We start from the raw sequence: 27,390 nt of genomic DNA, 5'->3' as shown, positions 1-27,390 counted from the left end.
AACTTGCAAATGCTGTCTTGCAAACTTGCAGCTTCTTTTCATGTTGCAAAAGCTCACCTGCCACAAAACTGTGGGCTAATCCTACTGATGAGAGAGAGAGAGAGAGAGAGAGAGATGCCATCACAGTCATCTAATAAAGGGGCTTTTTTAAGCGAGTCTTAAAGGTTCCACATGATCCGATTCTACCTTTAATATCTACACTTGCAAAAGAGGTCCCTATTAAAGGTAGATATTAAGTAAATGCCTAAGAGGTCCCTATCACAAAGATGTCAAATGAAATATCTTTAGAATAGTTATAGAAAGAAAATTCAATGAATGTTAGCCTCTTTCTTATCAATATAAACTCTTTGGATGATTAGTAATTTGATTAAAATTTTATTATGGTATCAGAGCTAACTAATTATGCATGATTTATATTAATATTCTTAAAACATGGAATTAATCAGATATTTGGTGCAGAAAATATTTGAACACAAAATGTTTACTCTAATACCATCTCTTTTTTTTTATGGATATATATCCAAATAATCTATCTATTCATACTTTAAACATTTTTAGTGTTGAAGTATATAAATATATATTATTCTTCTGCATCAACGATTTGCAATTGAATATGAAATGGATGGCTTCGAAGATCATCGAATTTCTAAGTTGAATATTTGGTGATCTCAAATCAGACATTGGAAGAATCTAATTCATCTTGTTTCTGTCAAGCCATTTAGTTTCGTGTAAAATGTGTAAATTATGTTTAGAAAGATACTCACAAAAAGAATGGACAGCTTGAAACACAAGAATGCAAGAAGGAAGCTAGTGCAATTCTCTTTCTACTCGTGATGCTCGAGCCATAGGTTGAGTAGGGTTTAAGCATGTGATTAAACCAAGCATTTTAGTCTTAAAAAATGGGAAAAGAATTAGGCAGGAACAAGAAAGTAAACATGGATTTCTTTCATTCAAATCATGTTTCTATGACTTTATATAGCTTCTTGTCTAACAAAGCTTCTTCCTTGAAAGTGGTACACTACATTCGACATGATCATTAACTTGGGATTCTTGAGAAGCACTTCACCAAATCTTTTACCATTAGTCTCCGGCCATCTTTTTAGCTTTTGAAATGGTCTTAGTGAAAGGAATTAATTAGCGTTTGGTACCAATTAGATCATGTGATGCAATGAATCATATTGATCAACATCAACTCATTGCAGTGTATACCTTTAGAGAGAGAGAGAGAAACATGATTCTAGTAATTATTATTATAACTTTCATAAAGCTGAGTGATAATGTTAAATCAACATAGCTTATTATATATTATTTCTTATGCTTATTGTCTCTAGTAAAAACATATATGTATTTTAGTAGTCATAATTAGATTCAAGTTAGTTCCAAGAATTAGTATAAGAATTAAAAATTTAATGAGAGATATAGAGAAAAATAAGTTAGATGGTCTTATGGCTTTCTCTAATAGATCTATGATAGAATATTTTTTTGTTTATAGAATTTATGTGAGAAAACGTTAAGGGATTCATGACTTAGATTGAAGTTTCTTGTATTTGTTTCTCTTCATGTAAAGAAGAATGTGATTTTTCTAGTACATTGAAGAATCATTTATATTCTTCATGGATTTTCTAATTTATTTTTATAACTTGTTGATCTAAGTCTCTCTTTTTTATTTTGAAGTCGTCTCTCTAGCAAATACATATAGAAATCAATCTTCTCATGTTAGTTTGTGTTGTAGAATTCTCTATATCATATGTTTTTTCTTTAAGTATATAACATTAGTTCCACGTCGGAAGTGGATAAGATTAAGATTGACTTATAAGGATTTGATGAGTAGTTTATTATAAAATTTAGTTTAAGTATTTTGATCAATGGTTATAGATCAGTTAGCTTCATGAGGCTCAGGTCATGACATTACCGTGCTAGTTAGCTCGTAAGCTAATTGATATTGATTACGAAAAAGTTTAGGGAGTGCTGAAGTGTTTTTGCCGGTGTTTTATGGAGAGAGAGAGAGTATATCTCGTCTTAATAGTACTTCACTCTCCATCAAAAGCAGCCTCCATCCACAGATCGAGACCATGCCTTCTATTTTGCTTCGATCCATTGCCAAGAGAACGAACAAAGATGGTGAAAGAACCCATGCTAACAACATGAGAACATTTACGTCAAGTTTCACGAAAACGTCCGCTTACTGAAGAGATTGGGCAAAGGAACAGATGTCTCATGGTATTCGTCAACACCTATAGCAACTTGGTAAGTGGTTGCTCGCTCCTTTTGGTCTTAGTTAAGATCGATCTGCTTTGAGCACTTCTCGATCATGTCAATACTGCGGCTCAAATACAATGTGCTCCTTATATATTACTTGTTTATGCACCACGGAGGTGCTTTCGTCCATGTGTTGCAATGCCATGGCTTTGAAATGCTACATGACTTGGGTCAAGAGAAAGCTGAGTCAAAGTGTCGATGGCAGCTTTTCAACTTTGGTCGATGGAGACTTGTGCAGGTGCCCACAGCATGCCTGAGATTTACCACGTCCATTACCATTGATGTCTTGCTTTGTTCATAAATACCACGTTCCCACCTTCCATTCTGCCAAAACCACGTCTCTCTCTCTCTCTCTCTCGATTCCTCTCCCTTCCGAGCTCCTATCATCTACCAGAAGAAAAAGGACTGTGGTGATCAGATGTGTGGAGGCGCCATCATCTCCGACTCGATCTCTCCTCGCGACAACACCCACCGACCCTCCACTTCCGTCTTCTGGCCCGACTGCCACTGTATCCCGCCACCACTCGAGAAAGGTACTGCTCGTCTTCTTTCTCTCCTGGAAGTTAGAAGGACGGTGACAAGAAACTTTGTGTATTGTACTTGATGGACACAGTCCAGAGGAAGCGGGAGCGGAAGAACCTGTACCGAGGAATACGGCATCGGCCGTGGGGGAAGTGGGCAGCGGAGATCCGCGACCCGGTGAAAGGCGTTCGGGTATGGCTGGGCACCTTCGCCACTGCTGAGGAGGCCGCCCGAGCATACGACCGCGAGGCCCGCCGGATCCGCGGCAAGAAGGCAAAGGTCAACTTCCCCAACGAGGACCCCCTCCCCAACCCGCCGCGCCGGCGCTCCGCAGCCACCGTTAGCTCGTACGAAGCAAGGTGGCTCTCCGATCAGCCGACAACAGCGGCGGCCGACGCATCGTACACGATGAACTTGTATGAGGTGCCGTACATGGAGAGCGTTGTGCCCTCGACGGGGCCTCCAGGCATGGAGATGCTCTGGTGTTTTGATGACGTCACTCCGTCTTCTGCTCCTCTTTAGACGATGTCGATGCATGTCTGGATGCATCTGTGACCATTAGGACTGGCTGCTACGTACTGTCCTTGTACTTCTTTGGACCTCTAATGGTTTGTGTCTCTCTCTCTATTAGGTTTTGATGTTCCTATCTTCGTTGATGTGTTGATGGTGGTGTTAACTATCAAGTTTTGCTGTGTAAAGTGGGTCTTTGTAGTGAGACTATCAACTCAAACAAAGGCCTTTGTTTGGGGTAATAACCATAGCTCTATTTGTCGTCCTTTTCTATTTCTATAGTTACTTTATGGTCTTCTATCAAGAAAAGTTTCCCTTTCTTTTGAATTATAATGATACAAGCTTGTAAACTATGCAAGTTAAATCTCCAAAAAGGAATACTCAAAAGATGCTCTCTAAAGTGGAAAGTGATACATACTATCTTTACACATTTTTACCTCAAATATGAGACTATTTTGGTATTCATGTAGCTAATGTTCTCATCAGGCCCATACCTATATCACATAGATGAAAAGAATTATCTCAAATTGTGTGGGTCTGTTACACTATGATTTCTGTCTTACTGGAGATTCACCAGTATGTACATTAGATTCCAGTATGACCCACAAATTACCTTACTCTAATATCATATATATCATGTTTTGATGTTTACAAATCATGTGGAATAAGTCCACAATTTTATACTAATGATAGAGTATTAAATTGATCATATTTTAATAACTTAAGTTTTTTGAATTGATTATCACCAAAATCAGAAATTCTTAACATATTTAAGGTTAATGCAACTTATATATAATCACAATCCATAATCTATGCTCTAAGGTGGGATTGTTTTGGTATATTATATGAATTCCTACATGCATATTCTTTTAAAATGCAATCAATTTGAATAGTTAATGGTGTACTTTTGTAATATTGTTATATTCTTGTCAATTCATGAAGTGATTTTTGAGTTGTGCAGCAATATATATATATATATATATATATATATATATAATGCATTAAGGAATCATGATTTGGACTATATTAATTCTGAAATAAAGTGGCTTCACTTTCTGTCCCATACTTTATAATCATATATTATACTTTCTAATTGTATAGCATTAAAATTGTATTGATGAAATGTTTGATGGTTTATATCACGGTCAGCAGAGGATCCAAGTCCACATCTCGCAACAGACCATCACGGCCGTTCGATCAATCGAGATGAAAGATGAACGGTCTGGATGGGTTGATCCCTGCCGCGCCGGACTGGTAGGAGAGCGTCGCCCTGTGCCCCCACCAACCTCAAGAAACCAGCAGACGCCCCTAAAATACCCGAACTACCCCCAGACACCACATCCTCTTCGTCCCACCGCAAGCGAAACTATCACGGGTAATTAGGGAAATAGACTTACATGTTACAGAGCCCGGCCTTGGCTTTCTTCTTCTTTTGGTACTGCGGAATAGAGAGCGATCCCCACTGCGACGTCCACATCCTTTTATGAGTTTTGACCCCTCAATCTTTCCTTAATTCTCCGAGACGTCCTCCAACTCGAGTCCAAAGTACACAGACTCTGCGTTCAGTCTTCCCTTTTATATATATCTCCCTCTCCATGTCGCCGTTCCTCTCGCAATTGTTCCTCTTTTCGCCGAGTAGAAGAGGATCGGGGACGCTCAAAACCCTAGAATCCGGATCCAAAGGTGCTCTCCCAATTCTTCCCCGTCTTTCTTTCTTTACTTTTCCGGATATGTGATCGATCTTGAACTCCAATTGCTTGTTTGGACTTGATCTCGGTTGATGAAAGTTTCGGCCTAGATTTAGGGTTATGTCGTTGCTGGAATCTTTGACGTAGATTTCGTTCTTGAAGCTTTTTGAATGGGGGAAGAAGAAAGCTGGAATCTTTGTCATGCAACCTACTATCTGGTTCTTTTCTTGAATTCTAGGTTAGGGCAGCGTCCGAGGCATGGACGACTATGTGGGGATACCTGAGGACCTGAGGTGCAAGAGATCGGACGGGAAACAGTGGAGGTGCAGCGCCCTGTCGATGCCAGATAAGACCGTATGCGAGAAGCACTACATCCAGGCGAAGAGGCGGGCGGCAAACTCTGCGCAGAGGGCGAGTGAGAGGAAGGCAAGGCGGAAGTCTCTTGACGACGCTGATATATACTTGGAGAGCAGGAGTAAGGAGCCTGAAACGTCGAGGTCCATGTCTCCGATGAATGTAGGTGGGGCGGAGTTGCCTTTTGTGAACAAGTACAAGGAGAAGATGCCCAGAGGGCAGGCCTTGTACTCTCGTGGGACAGCGAGGAGTTTTTCAGCGCATGGTGTTAAGGGAAGGTCTATTCAGGAGGTGCAGAGAGATGCGCTTCATGTTGAGGAGAATCAAGTTAGATCTGTATACAAGACTCCACCATTGTATAGGGAGGCAAAGAACTACAATGGGAGTAGCCGAGGGGTGAGCTAAAGTTGATGCTTCCTTCTTTGTAATTAGTGTTTGTTTTTTAAGCAATCTGGGATTTTGTATACGGTCTTATAGGAATCTTCTGGAAAAAGTTCTGGTTCTTCTGGTGAGGCTGATGGACAAATTTGTCATCACTGCCGGAAGAATGACCGAGCTAGCGTCGTTTGGTGTATTAGTTGCGAGAGGAGAGGGTACTGTAGTGGCTGCATATCAAGATGGTATTAATTTTTCTGCTGTATGTTAAGTTTTAAGCTTTTAGTTTAATGGAGAGTTGACTGCTCCATGACGAATTGCATCTATTAGGTATGCTGACATCCCTGTTGAAGACATCCGTCAGGTTTGCCCAGCATGTCGTGGTATATGTACTTGTAAAGCTTGCTTGCAGGGAGATAATTTAGTTAAGGTAGCTTTCCCCCTTTTCATCTGATTGTGCAAATTACATTGTATCTTCACTCATGTTGGGATATTTATTTTGTCTTTTCATTCTGTGTTTGTGTTTTTTTCCTTTCCTTTTCTTTTTATTCGAGGCATGCCTACTTCAATTACTTAATTCCTATCTTTATTTTCAGGCTAAGATACAGGAGATGGCTGCAATCGATAAGTTGAGATATCTTCATAGCCTTTTGAAGTTCATACTTCCTGTGCTTAAGCAGATTTATGCAGAGCAATGCTTTGAGATAGGCGTTGAAACAAGAATATATGGTACCTTTAGTTGCCGTTGCTTTCTTTGTTTACTTCTTTTGCAGATTTCCTAATTTTATTTGCTTCGTCCTTTAATCTTTCTTACAATTCTGATATTATCCTTTGTCTCAGGGCCTAAAGCTGATATTCCAAGGGTAAAGATAGATGCGGATGAGCAGCTGTGCTGGTACTTTCCCATTAATACATTACTTCATAATTTTCTCTTGTTACTATCAATTGAAGCGCTTGCACATTCTTCAATCATGGTTTCATAGGCATTAAGCAATAATACCATAATTGGGTGCAGTGACTTCTGCAAAGTACCAATTCTCGATTATCATCGACACTGTACAAACTGTTCATATGATTTATGCCTCACCTGTTGTCGGGATCTTCGACGGTCATCTTCGGTTGCCGTTAGAGGTGAATGCAATCAGGGTTGGTCTTCTGAGAGAAGCAAAGATGCCAATGCTGTGGCCACATGTCTAGAATCATCTGAAAGAAGTGCTAGTGATGACTGTACAATTAACTTTGTTCATCAGTTTCCCAGGTGGAAAGCCAACAGTGATGGCACCATCAACTGTGGACCTATGGAGGCAGGTGGCTGTGGGTCCTCGAAGTTAGTTTTGAGGCGTATTTTCAAAATAAACTGGGTCGCAAAACTGGTAAAAAGTGCTGAGGAAATGGTTAACGGATGCACAATTTGTGATGTAGATGGTTTGATGAGATGTCCTTGTACAGGGAATAACACTTCTGAGTCCAATTGGGTAAGTAAGTTCACTCGTCGTCAGTGCTCTATGAGAGATGAGAGCGATGATAATTTCTTGTACTTCCCATTGTCAGAGGATATAAAACATGAAGGCATCAGTCATTTTCATGAGCACTGGGTTAAGGGTGAACCAGTTATTGTAAGACATACATTTGAGTGTCCATTGGCTTCAAGTTGGGATCCATCCATTATATGGAAAGGCATTCAAGAGACTATAGATGAGAGAATGGATGAGAATATGAAGGTGAAAGCCTTCAATTGTTATGATCTGTCAGAGGTATGTTTCCAGCATGACTCATCCTTTATGGTGATTTTTGTTGTTGGTTTCATTTGCAGTAATGCTGATTTCAGTTTTATTGAGACAACTTTGGGTGCCACTTGAGCAATCTTCCATCACTAGCATGTTTTGTTTTGGAAATTTCAAGAACTTTTGCCGATAATGCTTTTCTTTATTATAGTGTCTTAATTTGGAGACATTTGAACAGAAAAATGCTGCATATGGTAAGAACATTGGAAACCATAACTGCAGTTGTATTATCCTAGATCCTTTACCATATTTGATATTACCCCACTTGATTGTCTCTGTCAATGATTGCTGTGGAATTTTTTTGTTTGATTCTAAATGTGATTTCACTTAAATTGATTCTGCATTTTGTCTAAAGAGCAATCAGTATTTGTTAAGACTTAAGACAACTTACTGTTTCACAGTACTTCCATACATTTAAAGATTTTTTGTTCATATAGTCAATTATTGGGTTAATAGGATAATAGGGATCAGTAAATGTAAATCATGCTCAGTAAACTCAATGTCAAAGCATCACATGTTAGTAGTAACATTGATGCCAAAGTGTCGTACATTTTATTGCAGACATTAGGATGTCAGCTTATATCCAGAGGGTATAATCAAACAGAAATTTGAAGTGTAGGAGGTTTCCCCCAGTTTTAAGTGTTTTAGACCTAACGAAGCAAAAGAATCGAGGCAACCCCTTCTACCTTGAAGCATGATGAAGGATATCTGCTGCACCATTAACTTGAATAAATAGGATTTAAACAATGTATCCAAAAGTGCTTATTCCAAATACCAGGTTTAAGCTCATTAAGCTTTATATACCAACACAACCAATTATCAACTTCTACTGTGGACCTAATCAAAGCATCACATATATAGTACCAAATTGGGTTTTGGTATTTCTTGTCCATATTATAGTATGATGGTATTATGGGTTTGTTCTATTTCATCTTGATTCAGTATCTTCTATTTGACATTATCTATGGATCTGTCATGATTTTGTTATGGCAGTAGGAACCCTTTTATAAGCTTTAAGGTGTGTTCTCTGGGATCTATGTGATTTGGCAACTGTATAGGAATGATGACTTCTAACACTTGAATTCCCAATATCATATTCTTATCTACTTGAATTTTATGCATCTTTGTTACAAATCTCTGTTTAGGAAAATGATTGCTGTTTCCATTTTATTTTCCTTGATTTATCTTTAAACCATACTATGTATGGCAGGTTGAAATTGAACTAGTTCAGTTCATTAAAGGATATTCAGAGGGTTGTATGCATGAAGATGGCCAGCCAGAAATGTTAAGAATAAAGGATTGGCCAACTCCTGGTGCTGTGGAAGAGTTTATATTATGTCAGAGACCAGAGTTTCTTGGTAATTTCCCATTGGTTGAATTTGTTCATTACAAGTGGGGTATTCTAAATCTTGCTGCAAAGCTACCGCATGATGCAATGCAAAATGAAGTAGGACCTAAACTTGTTATTTCTTATGGCACACACAAAGAGCTTGATAAAGGTGATCCTGTGGCCAATCTTCAAGTAAATATGGGTGATATGGTAGGTCCACTGAATTTTCTCCACCACATGCATTTCAAGTAAATATTGGTGATACAGTCAATCTTCAAGTATTTTTTGCTATCTGAGTACATGACAACCATAATTATACATTACCACTGCATGCATTTCTTTTCAATAAGAAATAATTATTATACCTTCTATTTTATGAAATATCCTGCTTTTTGCTGAATGAGGTGGCATTCAGTAACTCTAGGATCTGATCCTATGTTTGATCTTCTTAAAAAAATTCATTACATTAAATGACATATAAGCCGCTCACACATGTACTTAGGTCATCTATCACTTGTGCAACAATGCACTAATCACTGGGATATCTCGCAGAGATGATTTATAATTTAATTGGATCGGTTTTTTATTATTGCATTTTTGCTGGTTGACACCCGTGTTAATCGACATTAATTTTCCTGGTGTAAGAATAAACCATATATAAATAGGTGTAATTTGTAGTCATTTGAGGAATAAATGGGAGAAGGTTGTGTTGAATAACTGATAGCCAACATAAAAGATTGTATAAACTTGGATTCATGCACAACACTCAATGATGAGAAAGGATCCATGTATCCTATTGCAAATATTTGGGATATTATGGCTTTTTACTATTTAATTTTTGTTTGGTACTGGCATCTCTGTACAATCAATGAATCTGCATTGGTAAATATTTTGTGAATCTGCATCAGCAAGTACTTTGTGGTTCTTAACTGGAAGATAAATTATATGCTTTGATTACAAAGTTTGGATCATAGTTGAGACATGAACAGCTCTACTTTACCATATGGTTTGAAATCCTAACATAATTAAGCACTACAATCTGAAACCTTTTGTACTTTGTGCAGGTTTCCCTTTTAATGCACACAGCTGATGCAGCTTTAAAGAGGTCTGAGGTTGAAAAAAGCAATAGAACTTTCAAGGATTTCGAAGCTGCAAAGCCCCTTGAGAATGTCAATTTTATGGATTCTAATGTGTCTTTGGATGAGCATACAGGGATATCTGATATATCTTCCAGAGAATGCAGTAAGGAAGACGAGTTCTCCTTGGGTTTGAAAACCAAGGAGGACACCACTATGGATATTCAAGAATCCAATCACCATGAACTAAGTGCTCACGAAAGGAGGGATTCTGAATCTACTAATGCAGACAAGCACTTGCCTGACCCTTCAGAAAGAGCTTGTGCTGGAGCCATTTGGGATGTTTTTCGCAGACAAGATGTTCCTAAGCTGAATGAATACTTGAAGATTAATTGGACGAACCTTACAAGTTCTAGTGAATTTACCAATTTGGTAAAATTTGTTCTTTTGCCAGTACATTATCTTATATCTGTGCAGTATTTTACTGCCTTTTTTATTTGGTAGGTTATGCCTCTCTATAACCAAGCTGTGTACCTAAACAATGATCAGAAGAAAATGCTGAAGGAACAATTCAGTAAGTTGAATATGTGATTGGTAGCTCTTTTTTTTCTTGCGTGCTCGAGCTGTCTGACTAAAGTAGTACATCTTTTGATGTTTTCTCTAGACTTCTGTAAATAGAAATTGAAAAAAATGGCCAGTTTTTTTGTTTGTTATGATGCTAACAATGTTCTAAATTTCTCAATTGTGCTGTCTTTTGTTCATGTTTTGTGTTTCTAATACTCTGAATTTCCTGTTGATCTGATAGGAATTGAGCCATGGACATTTGAGCAGCATGTTGGTGAGGCTGTTTTTATCCCTGCTGGATGTCCTTTTCAGGTTCGAAATCTTCAGGTGAGATGCATTTACAGAGAGATTGAAGTACCTAAATTGTTAATAAAGCTTTTGTATGAGCTTTTATAGTTCTTTCATGATTTATTAGAACACTCGAGGGGATATAAATGCATGTAAATGATGAAAACCCTCTATGGAGCTAGGGCTGCTAAAGCATCCATCCTGATCTGATCCAATATGGATAAATATTGATATGGATCAAATTCTGACCTAAAAATCTGATCTTATGACAGTCCCAATTCTTATGAAATCAGATATGTAGCCAGAGCAATCCAATCTGACTTTATTATATGTCGTTAGTCCACATGCTACTCCGTAACATGCAGTCTTCTCCCTCTCTATTTTATGGGACCTATCAACTGAAAATATTTCATGTTGAAAACATTTCGGTCTTCAAAGTTGTACACCTCCTTGACTTATTTTTCTTTGAATATTTTTATTTTCTCCATCACTAACTTGTAAGATAGAGAGAACAAGCAGAAGTTAAGTTTACATCAATTACTGCAATATCTCATCATTTATGCAAAAACACTCTTCTTCACCCTCTTACCTTTTCTCTTACATTGTTTGGAATTAGGATAAAAAAAAATCCTAACTCTAAGATTTACCCTATTAGATAGGGTAAAGTCATTAAGCCAGGAACAACAGTGGTGCAACGCTTTTCTGAGAAGCTCACTGATATAATCTTTTTGTGCAAGCCAGGAATATCAGCCTTTTTGTGTCTCTTAAACTCTAATGGACACCAAGAGCATCTCTCACAAGTAATCTTCAAATGGTTTGTTTTTTTAAATTTAGTGTTGTAGGCCTCTTCTCTCTTCTTTCTCTCTCTCTCTCTCTCAATCTGTCTCAATATATTCCTCCTGATATCTATTTTCTGATGTGGACCATTTGGTCTGTATTGGAGATCTGGGTATATGTGTTTCAGATGTGGATTGGTTCAGAGCTGATTCATTTGATATTTTGGATAAGATGGGGGATGAAATTTTGGGTTAGGTATGGATCTACTTTGATCCAATTCTGATCCAATCTTTCCAGAGCCCTGCAAGGAACTATTTCAATTAAACCAAACTCCTTGTTATCCTATGGGATCAATTTTTGTTTTTTTGGGTCCTTAATCTGTATTATTCCTAAACATGGCTTATTCACTTCTCTTAAAGATGGAAAGGGAAAGATAAAATCTTCCGTTGCTTGTTTATTTTTGGGTCCATGGATGTGTTGTGCTTGTACTTACTGCATTATTTCATGTTCACCTGTTCTGGTGCGGCCATGGTTTGGATGCAGATGGCCAATTTAAATTTATTTCTGCTTGCTTTGGTGTTTTTCTCACTTTTTTGATTTATTATTAGATTTCTGTAACATTATGAGATAAATTGCTTCAAAAGATGTATAGCATGCAAGAAAATCTAGTATGCTACTGTCAGTTCCTTTTATTTCTCAAGCTTTATGACATTGTCAGTTATCTGTAAGCCAAACTGTTGTTGACTTTATTTTAATCTTGCAGTCATCGGTTCAGTTGGTTCTTGACTTTTTATCTCCGGAGAGCTTAAGAGAGGCTGCTCGTATGGCCGAAGAGATTCGTTGCCTTCCAAACAATCATGAAGCAAAACTTAAGATGTTGGAGGTTCACCCGATTTACACTAATAGTAGTTTGCTCCACAGTGCTTTTTCCTTAACTACCTAGTTTGTATATTATATGTATATTGTTTTTGCAGGTGGGAAAGATGTCTATGTATGCCGCCAGTTCAGCCATCAGAGAAATTCAGAAAATAACACTCGATCCCAGGTATTTAAAATTTCTTACATCTCATTTTGGTGTTACTTAGCTTAAAAATCAGATCCCTTTTTGTGAATTTAAGATGACAGTTCACAAATTCACAACAACTCCCGGTTCATATTAACTACTAATTGTTTCTCCTGACTCTTGATTGCTTCTTTGCTGACTTGTGGCATTGCCTATTAATCCACTTACTAAATTTTTGCAGGCTCAGTTCAGATGTTAAATTTGAGAACCGGAATCTCACTGCATTAGTTTCTGAGAATATAGAAAAGTTGACAAAGCGACGACAAGTAGTTTGCAGTTGAATCGGCTGATTTCACATTTGATTAATGTAAAGATTGTTTGTGCTAAAGGATTGTATATAGTTTATATACGGTGATGTAAACATCATCTCCAAGGAAGATGAATGTGTAATGTTAGTGAGCTGACTCTTCTCTTTAGCTTCTAGGCCAAGCATTTGCAGAGAAATACTAGATATAAATTTATTTGGAGATGGCTACAATAGCCAAACACATTATGGACTAATAATAAAAGCTTGTAAGTTATTTTTTTTTGTTTTGACTAATTAAATGACCTGACTTGTGGTATCGTCTATATCTGGGGTAATATGTTGAATTGTGAATTTAAAGGCGACATGTTGTGTAACGTTTCTGCAGCCATTGAGTTTGGTTGAATTCTTTTGGAATACAATCCATTCAGCATTTTATATCGAGAAATGTTAAAGCGTGGTTTTGTTTCTGGTCAACATGGCAATGTAGTGAGTGGAATTGTTGGTTCAGATCTGTTTTCAGTCTACTTTTTTGCCGTATGTTCTATAGATGCTAGCGTGTTGTGTTGCTCAGCTCACATACGTGCCAAGTACAAATATACAGTATGTTGCAGAATTTACGTCAAATTCTTCTATTCGAAATAATTTGTTCTCAATATTCGTTCTTGAATCCATCAATATTCTTAATCCTTTCTTTATCTTTTGGTTTTTATTTGGATAAGATGCATAATTATAATATCCAGCCAGACTGGTCTAATCCAAAAAAAAGGAAATTGGATCCTCGGTTTAATAATGAACATTAAAATGACTAAATCTATTTGATTAATTATTTATAAAATATACTCAATTACCTATGTATAATTTTATTGGATATATAAGTTCTTTTTATTATAATAGATGTTGTATTCATTACTAACTCATTCACAATCATCCTTTCTTACTAAGTCATAAAAATGGTTTTCATAATTTTATTCATATGTCTCATATTTTTAGCATAATTGTATTTTATTTTAAAATATATTTTAACAAAATATAATTATACTTTTAAAATTGTATAATCTTCCAATTCCAATTGTGCCGTTTACCCAAATTCTTACCCGGGCCGTCATAGGATAATCGTTGTTTCCCGTTCATTTTCTTTCCTCGGTATACGGATACGTCTACTGTAACATTTTGGATACGATACGATAAAAGTATACATATCGTTTCCTTGGGTTGGCCCCTTCTCGCGACATCGTCAGGCGAGTGGGTGTGAGAGAGTTAGACGGCGATGGCGTGCGGCGCTGTGACCTTCCCGCCCCTTTCTCCGCGGATGCCCATGGCGTTCGCTCCATCCGGTTTCTCTTCTTCTTCTTCCTCTTCTTCTTCCTCTCCGTTCTTCTCCGCCGCCGCTGCTCCTCTCAGGATTAGGGCCGCAAGCACCGCGGCGCTGCCGGTGCCTCCCCTGAACCCCCGCGATCCCTTCCTCTCCAAGCTCGCCTCTGCCGCCGCCGCCGCTCCCGATCCCTTTGCTTTGGCCTCGTCACCTGACCCCGACTCCCCGCCCTACCTCCACCTCTTTGACTCCCCGAAACTCATGGCCACTCCTGCCCAGGTATTTGCTGAATTCTAGAATCTTTCCTTCCTGTCGGCAACTATTCTTCAAACTTTAGTTTTCTTGTTAAGGGACTTCTTTAAAAAAGGGAACCTTTTTAGCCGTTTCATTTCAGTAATAAATCTTCATGAGAGGTTCGGAAGAGAAAGTAAATGGAGGACTAGGTGTCCAGTAGCTTAATTTGGGATAGATTTGGCTGCGGGTTTGAAGATTGGTGGAGCAAATTTGTTTAGAAAAGGACAAAATCTGGAAATATTATCTTCTTTGATTGTTTATAGGAAATAGAAAAAGATGGATAAAAGTGCTTGAATGAAAGATTCGAAGAGAAGGATATGTAAGTTTGTTTTATTTAGTGCATCTGTAAGATTTCATTGTGTTGGAGTCAGGAATTAAAGGGTCGACAGCTATTCTTGGTTCAGTGTAGTTGGTGAACTGATTCGACCCGGATCTCCAAATGGATATGATTTCTGAGTTAATACTTGGCTCCACAACTTTGATTTGCAGGAAGTTGTATCAAGTGGTTTATCTATGAATTAACTCCCACTACCGGAAGAGAAGAGTTTTTTCTTTTTTTATTCCTTTTTGTTTCTGTATGTGTGCATGGGCATCTTCGTAGAAATAGTGTTTATTACCATTGGTTATTCTTACCTTATAAATTATTCATGATGATATTTGTTATCATCTTCAAATATGAGGATACAACAAAATTTTCATATGTTTCGAAGATGAGCAAGGAGGAAATTGATCATTTGGTAGTTGTGGTAGTCTCTGATGAGTGTGCTAACATGACATGCCTATGAGAACCTTCTCTCCTAACAGGAGTATTTGTTGGTGTTATAAGTAGACCACCTTATGTTCTTGCATGGACTAGATCAAAAGCTCCTGAAAGTAATGTAGATGATTATTATTTTATGTTGTACAACAGAAACAGTTGTTATGTTACTTGATTTTAGATCCCAATTGTGATTCACTTTGGTTAATTGTTCTAGATTGTCATGTTGAAGATTTGGAATTATGAAACTTTATTTTTTTTTCCTTTTTTCCATTTTGGTTCCTTTTTCTCCTTCCTATCCTACTTCCTCTTCTTTTTCTTGTATTGAGGCTGTCAAATTGACTACAGTGGCTAGAAATGACCAATTTCAGTTGAGTTCTTTTTTAGTGTAGCTGATATTAACTAATTTTTATCTGTAAGGCTGGGAAGTCAGGCAAAACTAGATTGGCTTTGGACGATACAAGTTTGGATCTGATGTAACATATTGAAATTGGACAGCACTTTGAATTATGCTCTTTATGTCTTGACCATACGAACGGCTTTTGCTCATTCTCTTAACCATATACATAACAGATCAGACTTGGACACAATTATAAGCAGAACTGGGTTGTTTACTTAGAAGTCAAAAGCCTCTAGAAGGTAGGCCTAAGTTTGGATTTGATATGCCAGGCTGGGATCCTCTTTTGGCTCGATTGGACTGCACATGACAGCGGAAAAAGGTTGCAAGATTCAATATCCACTCAGCCAAATTCGATGGTTCTTTCATTTTAGCTACAAAATTTGATTTGACTATAAAATCATAGAGCATTGGTGAATCTGGAGTTTGACCAAGATAAGCAAGAGATAAAGGTAGCACTATCGGGGCTAACCTTATTGTCAAGAATCTCAACATGTAGCCGGTAGTCATTGACCCAACATGTATCTCAGAAACATTAGATGTCAGAAGTTGACAACTATCAAGGTAGCAGCATCATAAATTAGGTGAATAGTATACCTGGGCACTGTGAGAAGCACAATAGCAGTAATGGAAAAAATATAGGAAGATACCAGAAGAATAGGAAAGTTTTTATGGAATTGATGGAAGTTTAGTATGATTAGTTCTGTAAGCTTCTATTATCAAGGAGTTTGCTCTTTTTCTTTCTAGGAAATAATTTATTTTTTTCAATCTCCTTGAAGTCTATTTCTCTTCCTGAAACTAGAGAAACACCATTTAGGGTGTTTCCTCCTCCATAGCTTATCAAGCCCGTACAGATCTCAATAGAAGGTCAAGCCCCTAACTTTCTCCAGCTCCATTGGCTTCTATCATGGAGATAATTAAGTCAACCAATGTTCTTTGTTTGACGTATTATCAACACATATAATGGAAGATCATGGAACTTTCATTCGGTTCACTCTGCTCTGTATGTGCAGCGCAGTCCTGATAGTGAGCGCTTGAAGCTAGTACGGGAGTTGAAGTTCTGCATGCAAAGAAGTCAAGGAGAAATAGGAAGACTCTAGTACCACAGTAGATAGACCTCTTCTTCTTTCCAGCTCTATTCTAATTTCTTTCCAGCACATCTATTTGCAATTGGCACAACTTGCACATGGTTGCATTAATTACTTCTGTTGCATGTCATCACATCTTGCAATGACTTGCCTTGACGGTGAGGCTTTTTTGATCCAGTAGTTTGTGGCGGATGCCAAATTCTAATTGTTAATTGATAGACTTAAAATTTATTTTGCTGCAAGCATTGTAGCACAAATAGTTTATTGCATGCTCTTGGGCCAAATTGGAACTTCATATCTGCTTGGTCCAATGCATAGTAGTCCATTATAGTTTTGTGGCAAATGGTGGACATGTTTTCCAACATTGTTGATTACTGGAGCTTGAAACTTGATCAGCTGGACTTGTTCTTCATCTCTTGGATTTTTAATAAGTTATTGTCTCTTGGTTCCTCTATGGGCATGAATTCTTTTAGCACAGAGTCACAGACATGAATTCTTCTTTTAGCATCGCCTCTTTAGGCTCTACACTGTAATTGTGATTTTCTTGTCTTTTGGTTAAAAAATCATCTTCGACTTTCATGTCTGGATCACAATTCCTGTTGTATTACTTGGACAACCTTTTCTTCTGAAAGATAGGTAGGACTGGGACCTCAAAGGACGAAGGACCAGTTATCATGCAGGAACATGATGGCAAACCTGTTTTGCACAATTTGACAAAATCCTAAGAATCTAAGGTCACTCAGAAATAAAAAAGAAGCTTTTATATTTCGAGATATTAAAGAAAATACAACAATATGCTTGATGTCCAGAATCTTCAGCAAACAATATTTATGTATCAACAAAAACTAATAGAAATTGAAGGAAATCACATTGAATTAATAAATTCAAGGTAAGCCCAATACACTGTTTTTTGTGCTAAAAAAGTAGGAAAACAACAGAAACCACAAAGAAGAGGAAAATGGAAGTAGAGATGAAGAAAATGAGATTGTATAAGAAGTTAAGGAAAAGAAGGATGTGTCTCATCACATGATCGGTTTCCTCCCCCATATTATGGCTTTCTTTCTTCAAGGTAAGGAAGATTTTTATAAGAGAAATTAATGAGAGAGAGAGAGAGAGAGAGAGAGAGAGTTTGGATATCACGAATTTTCATCCCTCCACGGGCTTATAACTTTTAATTTATGAACTTTCTCTTCTCCCTCTCATATTCTAAATCAATTACTCCTAACTTAAGTACTTAACTAGGGTTAAGCATGAAGACTATCTGATTTACTTGGGTATAGTTTGGTCTGATCATCTTTCTGTTTGACTCGAGTGCCAAGATCCACCAATGGATACATCCAAGTGCTACAAGGTCCAGTCAAGATTAGGATTGGCCCACTTAAGATATTAAGTTTTGTCTTCTGTAGGATCTTCTAGAGGGTGCTCACTGGAATTTTGCATTATAACATTGCCATAGTGAAAAGTCCAGCTTCCCTTTTGTAAGGATGTGTCTCTTATTAATTTTCCCTTGCTCCAATTTATCATTCCTTTAGGGCCCCATGAGTTATTTTGATTGCATTGGCCTACATAAGGTTACAATTGAAATGGTAACATCTATCACAATTTGTTACCTCCTATTTAGCATAACATCTTACCTTAACGTTTTTAACACTCAAGACCACCAAATTATCTTATAAAAAAGCTGCAAAACGGAACTTTTCCCGAGATGAATTATTTCCCTTCATAGGATGTTAGGCTTTAGTCATTTGTCACTGATGGAATACATGTCAAAACAAAAGAAAACAAACGTAGGGATAGTAACCTGAATGCTGCAGTTAAGGCTAATTGTAACTAGCATTTTTTATCATGTTCCTATCTTGCAAGAACAGTGTGTTTACTTGCTTCTGTTTGATCACTATGTCTGAGAGAGATGATGTTATATGTTTTATCATCTCCCTTTGTACTTTTTAAGTTCAGAACTTAAATGAAGCTTTTCATGTAACAACTTCCTAGTTTCAACTAGTTAATACAATGAGAGGCAAGATATTTGGGCAATCTCATTATCCTTTTTTCATATTTAAGATTGAGATTGTACTTCAGTTTGAGGTGATCTTTAGATTACCACATATCTTGCCTCCTTGTATATTATTCATTTAAGAATTTACATGTGAGTGTTCAAGCGGGCCTTAGGTTGGATCCTATCCCAAATTAAATGGTACATGAAAATATATATATTTCACCTTTTATAATGTTGAATTAGTCTGGAAATACAAAAGAAAAAAGAACGAAGAGTTATCTGAAAATCTGGTAAGTGGAGAACAACAAAGCATTATCTTTAACAAAAATGATTGAGAAACAAGCTCTTTCCTGATAAACTAACCTATATGCATCTCTTTTAAACCCACTTTAAAATGTTGCAGAAAGAAACATCACAATTCATTTAGCCAAGGTTTTTGTTTGGTAAGTTGAATATCTTGTTTCACCAAAATTTTGGAAAATAGTACTTAAATTAGCTTCAAACAGAATGTTAACTTTAAAGTTTAAACAACTTAGTTTGGTCTTTTTGATGACCTATGGATTTGTCATCTCAAGTAACCATCATGAGAAAGATATTAAAATCATAAAACACAATCATTTATTTTAATGATAGTTAGATCTTATCATCTTAGTTTTTGTTTCATATGTCAATCCTAATTGTTGTTGTGCTATGGAATTGATCCTGACCCAAGAGCAGAATCATATCAGTAAAGTCCATTTCTTTTAGATTGCCATTACTCAATCATAAGAATCTGAGAACGCTAGGTGCATTTGTGTTTAATTTTTTGGTCTTCTAGGAAGAATGTGTTGCCTATTTTTTTGTTTAAATATTTATCTATCATTTTTCTAATTCTGCTTTAGTATAGGTAATAATAGAGATGTTTGGGTTTTATCTCAATTTCTTGCTTTCTGTATACTGCTTTTCTCATATTTTCCTTTCACGTGATAACAATAAGGTTTTCTTGCTTCTTTTACCCTTCATTGGCACTTGGTTGGTTACTTGTGGTTTATGTTGTCAACCTGCTGACTTAATTATCTGATTCTAAACCTAAACTAGGTGGAGCGTTCTGTTTCTTACAATGAACACCGACCAAGGAAGCCTCCCCCAGATTTGCCATCATTACTGCTCCATGGCCGAATTGTCTACATTGGCATGCCAGTAAGTGTGGAATCTTGAGTTTCTATTCAAGGTTCAGTTCTTCTGTGTAGTTTGAATATGGAATCATCAGATATATCTACTACTATGGTTCTAGATACCATGTATTGTGCTAGATGGACATAGGGTTTGCAATTTCTCATATGGAATTTTATTCCTAATAAAGTTGTTACTATTTGAAAAGAAAATTGTCATGTCATTGTTCAAAGTCATAAGCTGTCTATTTCTACATTTATATGTGTATCTATAATTCTATATGACTGTCTGGAAGCTGTGATTACATTCCACAATATTTGGCCTATTTTATTCAAGTTGTAGTTGGTCAAAGATGCTTCACTGTCACTGAAATGCATCAAAAAAGCCTTATGCATACACTTGATTGAGAAGAGAGGGATTCAACCAAGGTAGTCGTTGATGGTAATGATTTCCCTTTCTAGCCATGTTGCCTCATGCCTATCAGCATGAATTGCTCCAAAGGGGTATTGACACTGGTAAAAGTGCCCCTTGCTATGGCCATATTAATGGGCATGTGCATGGGATCAACAGGAGCATAGAAACAGCAAGGCATATGCTGTAACCGAATATATTTGAGGCTAGGTGTGAATTCTGTGTCAAGTTATATTGCAATTTCCATTTGTTACTTATTTTGGATGTTTTCTTCATGTTTAAATTGTTGTTTTATCAACTTGAAAGGGGTCCATTTTGATTGTAGATTTCTTAATGTGTTGGTTAATCTATTTTTTTGACTTAATGTTCTCAATATGGACTATTAGATGCCTAAATAGGCTGGCATCTATCCATGTATTAGAGCTTGGGTTGATAAAAAAGCCATATTATTTGATAGATTTAAGAAGATCTAGCACCTATAGTCGCAATTCATGATCCTAGAATGTTCTGATTGGTTTATGATTCAAAAAAGAAGTTTTAGAGGTGTTTTTGTTGGTCTATAAATTAAAAAATCCCATAAAACCATTAATAATTGTAACCTCTGAAAAAAACCTTTAAAATTTTCATTAGGTGCTTAAAAAGGGAATGACTATTACAAAACTAATTTTTATTAACCATGGAGAAATTTGCTTCCTAAATTATCAAACCAATCAGAATGTTTTGAGATCATGCATAGCTCTTGTAGATGCTAGATAGGTCTGTAGCTATCAAATAGATTTATTATCCAAAATATTTATAACAAGTGTTAAGTAGGAAAAAAGTGGAAAATGTTTCTCTATTTTTTGTTAGCCAATTAGTTTGGGTGTGGTCAACAACCAAAAGGAAGTGGTGACATTGAATATGCGCTTCTTTTGCTCACATTTATGCTTCTAGTTAGATCTACATTTTTATTCATATCTGGATCATCACTTTGCTAGAAGAGAAGTTCTGGGCAGTTGGAGCTGCAGAGTCATGGGAAGTTGATGGGTAGGCAGCTGGTTAGATCTGGATAGCGACATTTTATTTATCTATTAATCTATTCTTTTGGGAGAGGGAGGACAGAGAAAGGAACTTGGATACCATATTGGAGAGGAAGAAAGGTGCACCGGAAAACTTTGATAAGGAAATATATCTATATGTATATATATGTATGTATGTATGTGTGTGTGTGTGTGTGTGTTGGCAGCATATTTATATGATTTCGACAGCACATATAAAGAATAGTCAATATGATTGCTCTTCAATGAAAATGTGCTGGTTTGACCATTACCTGCATATACTGGCTAGTATATGGTATATGCATGGGTCTGAATACTAACAGTGCTTCAAACTACATACTGTTCAGAACTAGCAAGTACAATTTGGTGCTTGATTCTATTAAGTATTAACTGTTAATTTTTGATAATTTTCATGAGATTGTTGATTATTTTCTGATTTTAATTTCTCATTGTTTTCTTTTCTCTAAGTTTGACAATGCATGCTGTGTTATTCAACTTGTATCACACTGTTACTTGTACAATGTATATGCTAAGACATCTCTGGTTATAGTAGTTCTGTTTTGTTGGTATCTTCCATTTGCCTAGTATCTGTAATTCATAATCATGATCCTTATTACTTTCCATTGGACTAATTAAATTTTTATGAATAGTTGGTGCCAGTTGTCACCGAGCTTGTGATTGCTGAATTGCTTTACTTGCAATGGATGGATCCAAAGCAGCCTATTTATTTGTACATCAATTCAACTGGAACAACCCGTGATGATGGTGAAACTGTATGCATCAACGGTTCCATTTAGCTTCCTTCTTTTGAATAAGAAAGAATTAACATGCTATGAGTTGAAGCCATTTTGCAAGAATCTTTACTTCATTTAAGTTCGATTTTCATGTTAGTTTGCTTGCTTTGCATTTTGTATCTTGTATAGTTTAAAATAGGAAATTTATCTGCCCTGTAGAATAACAATGAAATATATTCCTTCATGCCATTATTTATACGTGAATAGCTAATGGAAGTTTTGACTGTTCTTTCATGCCATAATTTTATATCCATGTGTCTGTTCACTTGGTCCTTTTTTATGAATCATACTAGCAGGCTTACGTATTCTAGTTTCCCCTTTTTGTATATAGGCTGTTGTGTTGCAGAACAAATATGATGACAGTTGAACTTATTTGCTATAATTGATCTTACTGGTCCACTTGATTCTTTAAGGTTTAGAGACATGATTATGTTATAGAAACTGGTGTTAGAATGATGCTAAATTGCAATTTGATTTGGAAATGATCTGGGGTGATTGTAGTACCCTTATATGAAGAAAGTTCTCTTTTTTTATTATATTTTCCTGTTATTGTCAGTTCCATTCTCTATCTGTTCCTTTATTTAAAAAAAAAAAACTCCGTCTGTCTGTTGCGACCTTGTCGTGGTTATCTTTTTTCAAGCTTTTTGAGATTCAAACTTCTTTTTCATTTAAGAGACAAAGGAACATGTATAGAGGGTGAGCCTTGGCATTACAATAAGATTGCTCTTTTACAGTCTAGGTTATTAGGACACGAGTCATAGAAACAGTCTCTTTGGTTACATAGGTAAATTTGCATACATAAACTCTATGAAGGAACATAAAGTGGCAGCTTTGTGAACCGAGTTTGCCCTAAAGAACATGCATGCACTTGGTCCATGCTCATGCCACAATAAAAGAAATTCTTGCTGCTGTCTATATTACAGATTTTTTTTTTTTGCAGAACTTTATTTGACCGCCTACTGAATGACAGAGAAGCTGAAAATAATGACCATGTATAACACCACAGAGATATGTTTGTATAACTTGTTAGTCTTAAAGTTGGTCATCAATCCAAATTACAGAGAACCCTGACATGATCTCAATTCTGAATCTTGGCACAAAATAAGAACCCTCCAACAACATGAATCGAGAGGGGGAGAGAGAGAGAGAGAGAGAGAGAGAGAGGTTGAAAATTCAGGGCTGAGCCAGATCTCTGTGTCTCCACCTTGCGGGGTGTGCTTCTGGCAAGGTCCCTCTGACTCTCAATTCAGCTGACAGAGAGAGAGAGAGAGAGGTTGAAAATTCAGGGCTGAGCCAGATCTCTGTGTCTCCACCTTGCGGGGTGTGCTTCTGGCAAGGTCCCTCTGACTCTCAATTCAGCTGAATCGATTTCCTGAGATAAATCATACAGAGGTTTTTCAAGTTATCTGAATGAATCATAGAGAGGAGACAAAGAACCTGCGCCATGGCTGGAGGTTGGGGTCCGTAACTGCTAGCAGATAGATAAATACTCTTCTTAATCATTCAGAATATTTTCTGTTGTGATTTGGGATGATGTGACATCTCTGACCTGCCTGTTTTGTCATTACTGTTGTGGTGGCATCCTTTTGTCAAGTCTTGATTAAATAGCAGATATTGTCCCTGACATAACTGTTGCTGCTTGATACTAAGAAAAAAACTTGGCACTTGTAGGTCATCTACATGACATGTTTGCTAGATATTATGATTGTATGATTCATGTGCAACGATACAGTATATGCTTCTCCAGTGATATTCACAATTCTATTGTAATGTGGATCTTCAATTTTTGCAGGTAGCGATGGAAACAGAGGGTTTTGCTATTTATGATGCTATGATGCAGTTAAAAAATGAGGTACCAGTCTTTCTATTATCATGCTTTCCACTTTAGCTCTTGTGGCCCTTTATGAGAGCATAATAAATTGCCTTACCTTTTTTATGATCTTTTAACTTATACAACTTTATAGTCTCTTATATTGGTGTGCTAAACTAGAATGGGAAGTTTGATTTCAAACTAGTTATCTCCTCATCTGTTGTTAATTGAAGACTGGTGTGATCTGCTCTTATTTAGCTAATGTTAGTTTAATTCCTTTGGCCTTTCTCAGTTTCTCATTTATTAGATAACATCTCATATTCTTTTAGAAGTGACTGGTTGAATAGAAGTATATATGGATTGTAGGAATGATCCCTCAGGTTGTTTCTTCATGAAGGACAATAGAAGGATATCAAAATTTGGTCTTATATACTGGCATATGAGTGCTACAAAATCAGGTGATTGGATTTTGATGCTTCTCAAAAGAATGCAAGTTTGAGTTATTATGAGGCTGGGCCTAGTTTGATTGCTGCATGCCTGTGATTCCAAACCAAAGGTAATAATTGTGCAATGAAAAAGTGGGTTTGTGCCTTGACCCTTTTTGTATCACTTTTTCTTGTAGACATGATGAAAGTCGTCACTTAGGATACTTTTTCATGTCTTTGGATCTTCCAATAAGATTGTAGGCATGTTTTAGCCGCTTTTGTTGCATTTACTTAGTTTTATGATTAATGTATTAGCACTTCTATTTGTCCTTGTTTTCTAATTATTCTCTCTTTTCTTATCAAAGTTTAACAACATATGAAAAAGGGTTATATTTAAGACTTATCAGTTTCCTCAAGTATAAATGAGCTCAATGTATTTTTCTTACTAGTACTTCTTTCCAACTATTTTTTTTTTCTTAATGCTAATGCAGATTGAGACTGTAGCTGTTGGAGCTGCAATAGGTCAGGCCTGTCTACTTCTTGCTGCAGGAAAGAAAGGTAGACGATTTATGATGCCTCATTCTAAAGGTAAGTTACAATATAGAACTTTTATTTGGTGACTGTATTTCTCTCCTGTAATGTCATTGCCCTATTGAGATGGCGACGCTGCACTTTCATGTCAGCTATGATTCAACAACCTCGTGTTCCATCATCTGGCCAGATGCCAGCAAGTGATGTTATTATTCGTGCAAAAGAGGTTTGATTTCCAAACTTTTTGTGATTATTTCGGATGTTGACATTTTTCTCCATTTAAGTTCAAGAGCATGTTGCATGTTCAGCACGTGGGATCCCAGAATTCTTACAGTTTATTTGTTTTTTATTACATGCCCAAAGATCACCAAGAATGTGTATTAATGTTTCCTTATGTTTATTATAGTTCCTTTTATGAATTCATAGGACTATGCTCTTTACAGGTCGTAACCAATAAGGACACACTAGTCAAACTTCTAGCAAAGCACACGGGAAATGTGAGTAGATGGAAACTCATCTTACCGTTTAATAATAAAAGATACTTAAATTTGATTAACATTTTGCTATAACAGTCCGTGGACACAGTATCAAAGGTGATGCAAAGACCTTTTTACATGGATTCAATAAAGGCAAAAGAATTTGGGGTCATAGACAAGGTACTTTCTTTTTATTCAGCTGGTTTCTTATTCTTATTCAGATCATCAGAAGATCTAGTTGGGCAACAGTATATTAAATTTGTCAACGATGCATATTCATCAGCTTCGCATGATGAGCATTTAGTTAAAGCATGCTTCAGAAGTTGACAAGCAGAGACACAAAGAAAGTATCTGATGTTACTGCAAGCTTTGTAATTATAGTTGCTAATTCGAAAGTTTTTAGACGAAATGATTCTTGTTCTCCAAATGGCTTCATTTCTTGGAGTTCATGTGCTTCAATTAATCATAAAGAAATGATGAGTTAGGTTTGTTTATCGTGCTGCAGATTCTTTGGCGTGGTCAAGAGAAGATGATGGCAGATGCCCTCTCCCCCGAGGAATGGGACCGTCAAGCAGGAATTAAAGTTGCTGATGGGCTGTGATTTTCACTTTTTTTCCCCTCAAAGTTTACTGTGGTAAGGATTCCAACATTTAAAAGTCTTTGTATATATATAATATATGTTACATAAATTTGGATCTACTTAGATCAATTTAGAATACAAGTTGATGAAATATTTTGATTGTGGCAGGTACAAGTAGCATTGATGTGAAAAATGCTAGTAGGGAAGAAATCATCTACCATGGCAAATTAAAGAAAACTTGGAGTTCCCTGATTAAATATACTGCGCTAATGTCCTGAGGCTTTCTGCCTTGGCTCTCCACTTGTACCGTAAAGCGCATAATTTGCCATGCTGGAAACTCATTTAGAATGTCGAAGAAACTTAGCTGATGAACCGATGGAAATTATAAAAATGTTTTCTTCTGTGACGTATGTGTAATGAAAAGTCTGTATGATCGGGTAACAAAAGGTTCCAATCTATTGCTAAATGGACTTGCAGTATTCTTCAAGATGTTTGTGGCCTAATATATTAAACTTTAGTGAAATCGTTCAAAATGTATGAGCTCTATTTTATAATTCATTTGCTTAGATGAACTAAAATCAAGTTGCCACTTCTTAAGAGAGAGAGAGAGAGAGAGAGAGAGAGACAGAATTCATCTTACAAAGGAATCACATTAGGCTTCATATATAGGAGCAGTGGGAGAAGTTCCCATCTCATCATCCCATCGACTTCTCTTAAAGACTATTATAGAACCCTAAAAAATAACCACCCTAATCATGGAATCCTCGTATAAGGGATTTTGTATGCTCAATAGCTTTTACATTAACTTCGTAAGCCTTCCGAAGCTGCATGCAGATTAGGATTTGTTGTTATCTTGATGCTATTCACCAGCGGAGTCGATATGGTTTGATTATGTTCTGTCCTGAAGGCAAAAGCTCGTCCTGATAGCTCACATGATTGTCAAGAGGTGGTTAGAATGGGAGAAAGTCTCACTAAAGCAATCCCGAAGTGTTGCTTATTCGCTCGAGGTAGATTTCGCATCGAACTGATGTGGTTTAGGTTTCCTCAGGGTTCTGGAGATGAGCCGAGATGTGCCTTAGCTTTACCAGGAACCGTGTATAAGCGATCAATGTCAAGGGAGTTCTCGACTTGACGCCTCTGATGGTAAAGTTAGTAGTATAGTAGAAATAGTAGAAGTTCTTTGGTTTGGTCTCTTCTTCAAACTTTGGGGGTCAGCTTTTATATTTAAGTGATCGACATTCCAAGATTATACCAGAATTGAATGGTTGGATTTAGATAATACAAACAAATAATTTTGTTAGTAATTTTTTTAAATATTAAAAAAATTATGAAATAAATTATATTGAATATGAATTTAATTATATTGTGAATGTCTTGGTCTACATGAGCTTTGGTCCTACAATCAATGATTTATAAGTATTATTCGATCTTAAAATTATTTGTGAATGTTTTCTTGACCCTCTCTCTTATTGTAATCAGCATATGTCTAAGAT

At 36.6% G+C, this 27,390-nt stretch overlaps 3 protein-coding genes across 4 annotated transcripts; all 3 read left to right on the top strand.

Annotated features, from left to right (window-relative positions):
- The first annotated feature begins 2,554 nt into the window (after nucleotides 1–2,554).
- On the top strand, nucleotides 2,555–3,618 carry LOC135633720 (ethylene-responsive transcription factor ERF071-like). Its single transcript, XM_065143561.1, has 2 exons — nucleotides 2,555–2,792; nucleotides 2,873–3,618. Exons 1-2 carry the CDS (start codon nucleotides 2,678–2,680, stop codon nucleotides 3,301–3,303), a joined length of 546 nt encoding a protein of 181 aa, XP_064999633.1. The 5' UTR covers nucleotides 2,555–2,677; the 3' UTR covers nucleotides 3,304–3,618.
- Nucleotides 3,619–4,724: 1,106 nt separating this feature from the next.
- Nucleotides 4,725–13,119, top strand: LOC135633718 (E3 ubiquitin-protein ligase JMJ24-like). Its single transcript, XM_065143559.1, has 14 exons — nucleotides 4,725–4,974; nucleotides 5,218–5,729; nucleotides 5,811–5,953; nucleotides 6,039–6,138; nucleotides 6,305–6,437; nucleotides 6,549–6,603; nucleotides 6,724–7,462; nucleotides 8,703–9,032; nucleotides 9,887–10,330; nucleotides 10,403–10,472; nucleotides 10,704–10,789; nucleotides 12,291–12,410; nucleotides 12,502–12,572; nucleotides 12,772–13,119. Exons 2-14 carry the CDS (start codon nucleotides 5,238–5,240, stop codon nucleotides 12,869–12,871), a joined length of 2,883 nt encoding a protein of 960 aa, XP_064999631.1. The 5' UTR covers nucleotides 4,725–4,974; nucleotides 5,218–5,237; the 3' UTR covers nucleotides 12,872–13,119.
- Nucleotides 13,120–14,047: 928 nt separating this feature from the next.
- On the top strand, nucleotides 14,048–26,384 carry LOC135634233 (ATP-dependent Clp protease proteolytic subunit-related protein 3, chloroplastic-like). Of its 2 annotated transcripts, XM_065144566.1 has the most exons (10): nucleotides 14,049–14,428; nucleotides 19,759–19,860; nucleotides 21,932–22,054; nucleotides 23,868–23,927; nucleotides 24,802–24,898; nucleotides 24,994–25,067; nucleotides 25,285–25,338; nucleotides 25,414–25,497; nucleotides 25,823–25,951; nucleotides 26,066–26,384. In XM_065144566.1, exons 1-9 carry the CDS (start codon nucleotides 14,105–14,107, stop codon nucleotides 25,916–25,918), a joined length of 1,014 nt encoding a protein of 337 aa, XP_065000638.1. In that variant the 5' UTR covers nucleotides 14,049–14,104; the 3' UTR covers nucleotides 25,919–25,951; nucleotides 26,066–26,384. The 2 variants fall into 2 exon arrangements, with proteins under 2 accessions (XP_065000639.1, XP_065000638.1); XM_065144567.1 differs by lacking the exons at nucleotides 25,285–25,338; nucleotides 25,414–25,497 and having other exon boundaries at nucleotides 14,048–14,428.
- The last annotated feature ends 1,006 nt before the right edge of the window (nucleotides 26,385–27,390 follow it).

Source organism: Musa acuminata, chromosome BXJ3-3, assembly GCF_036884655.1.
Source record: "Musa acuminata AAA Group cultivar baxijiao chromosome BXJ3-3, Cavendish_Baxijiao_AAA, whole genome shotgun sequence".
NCBI classification, from domain to species: domain Eukaryota; kingdom Viridiplantae; phylum Streptophyta; class Magnoliopsida; order Zingiberales; family Musaceae; genus Musa; species Musa acuminata.
The sequence above is the reverse complement of the archived record's forward strand: the minus strand, read 5'-3'. Positions and strand labels throughout refer to the sequence as shown.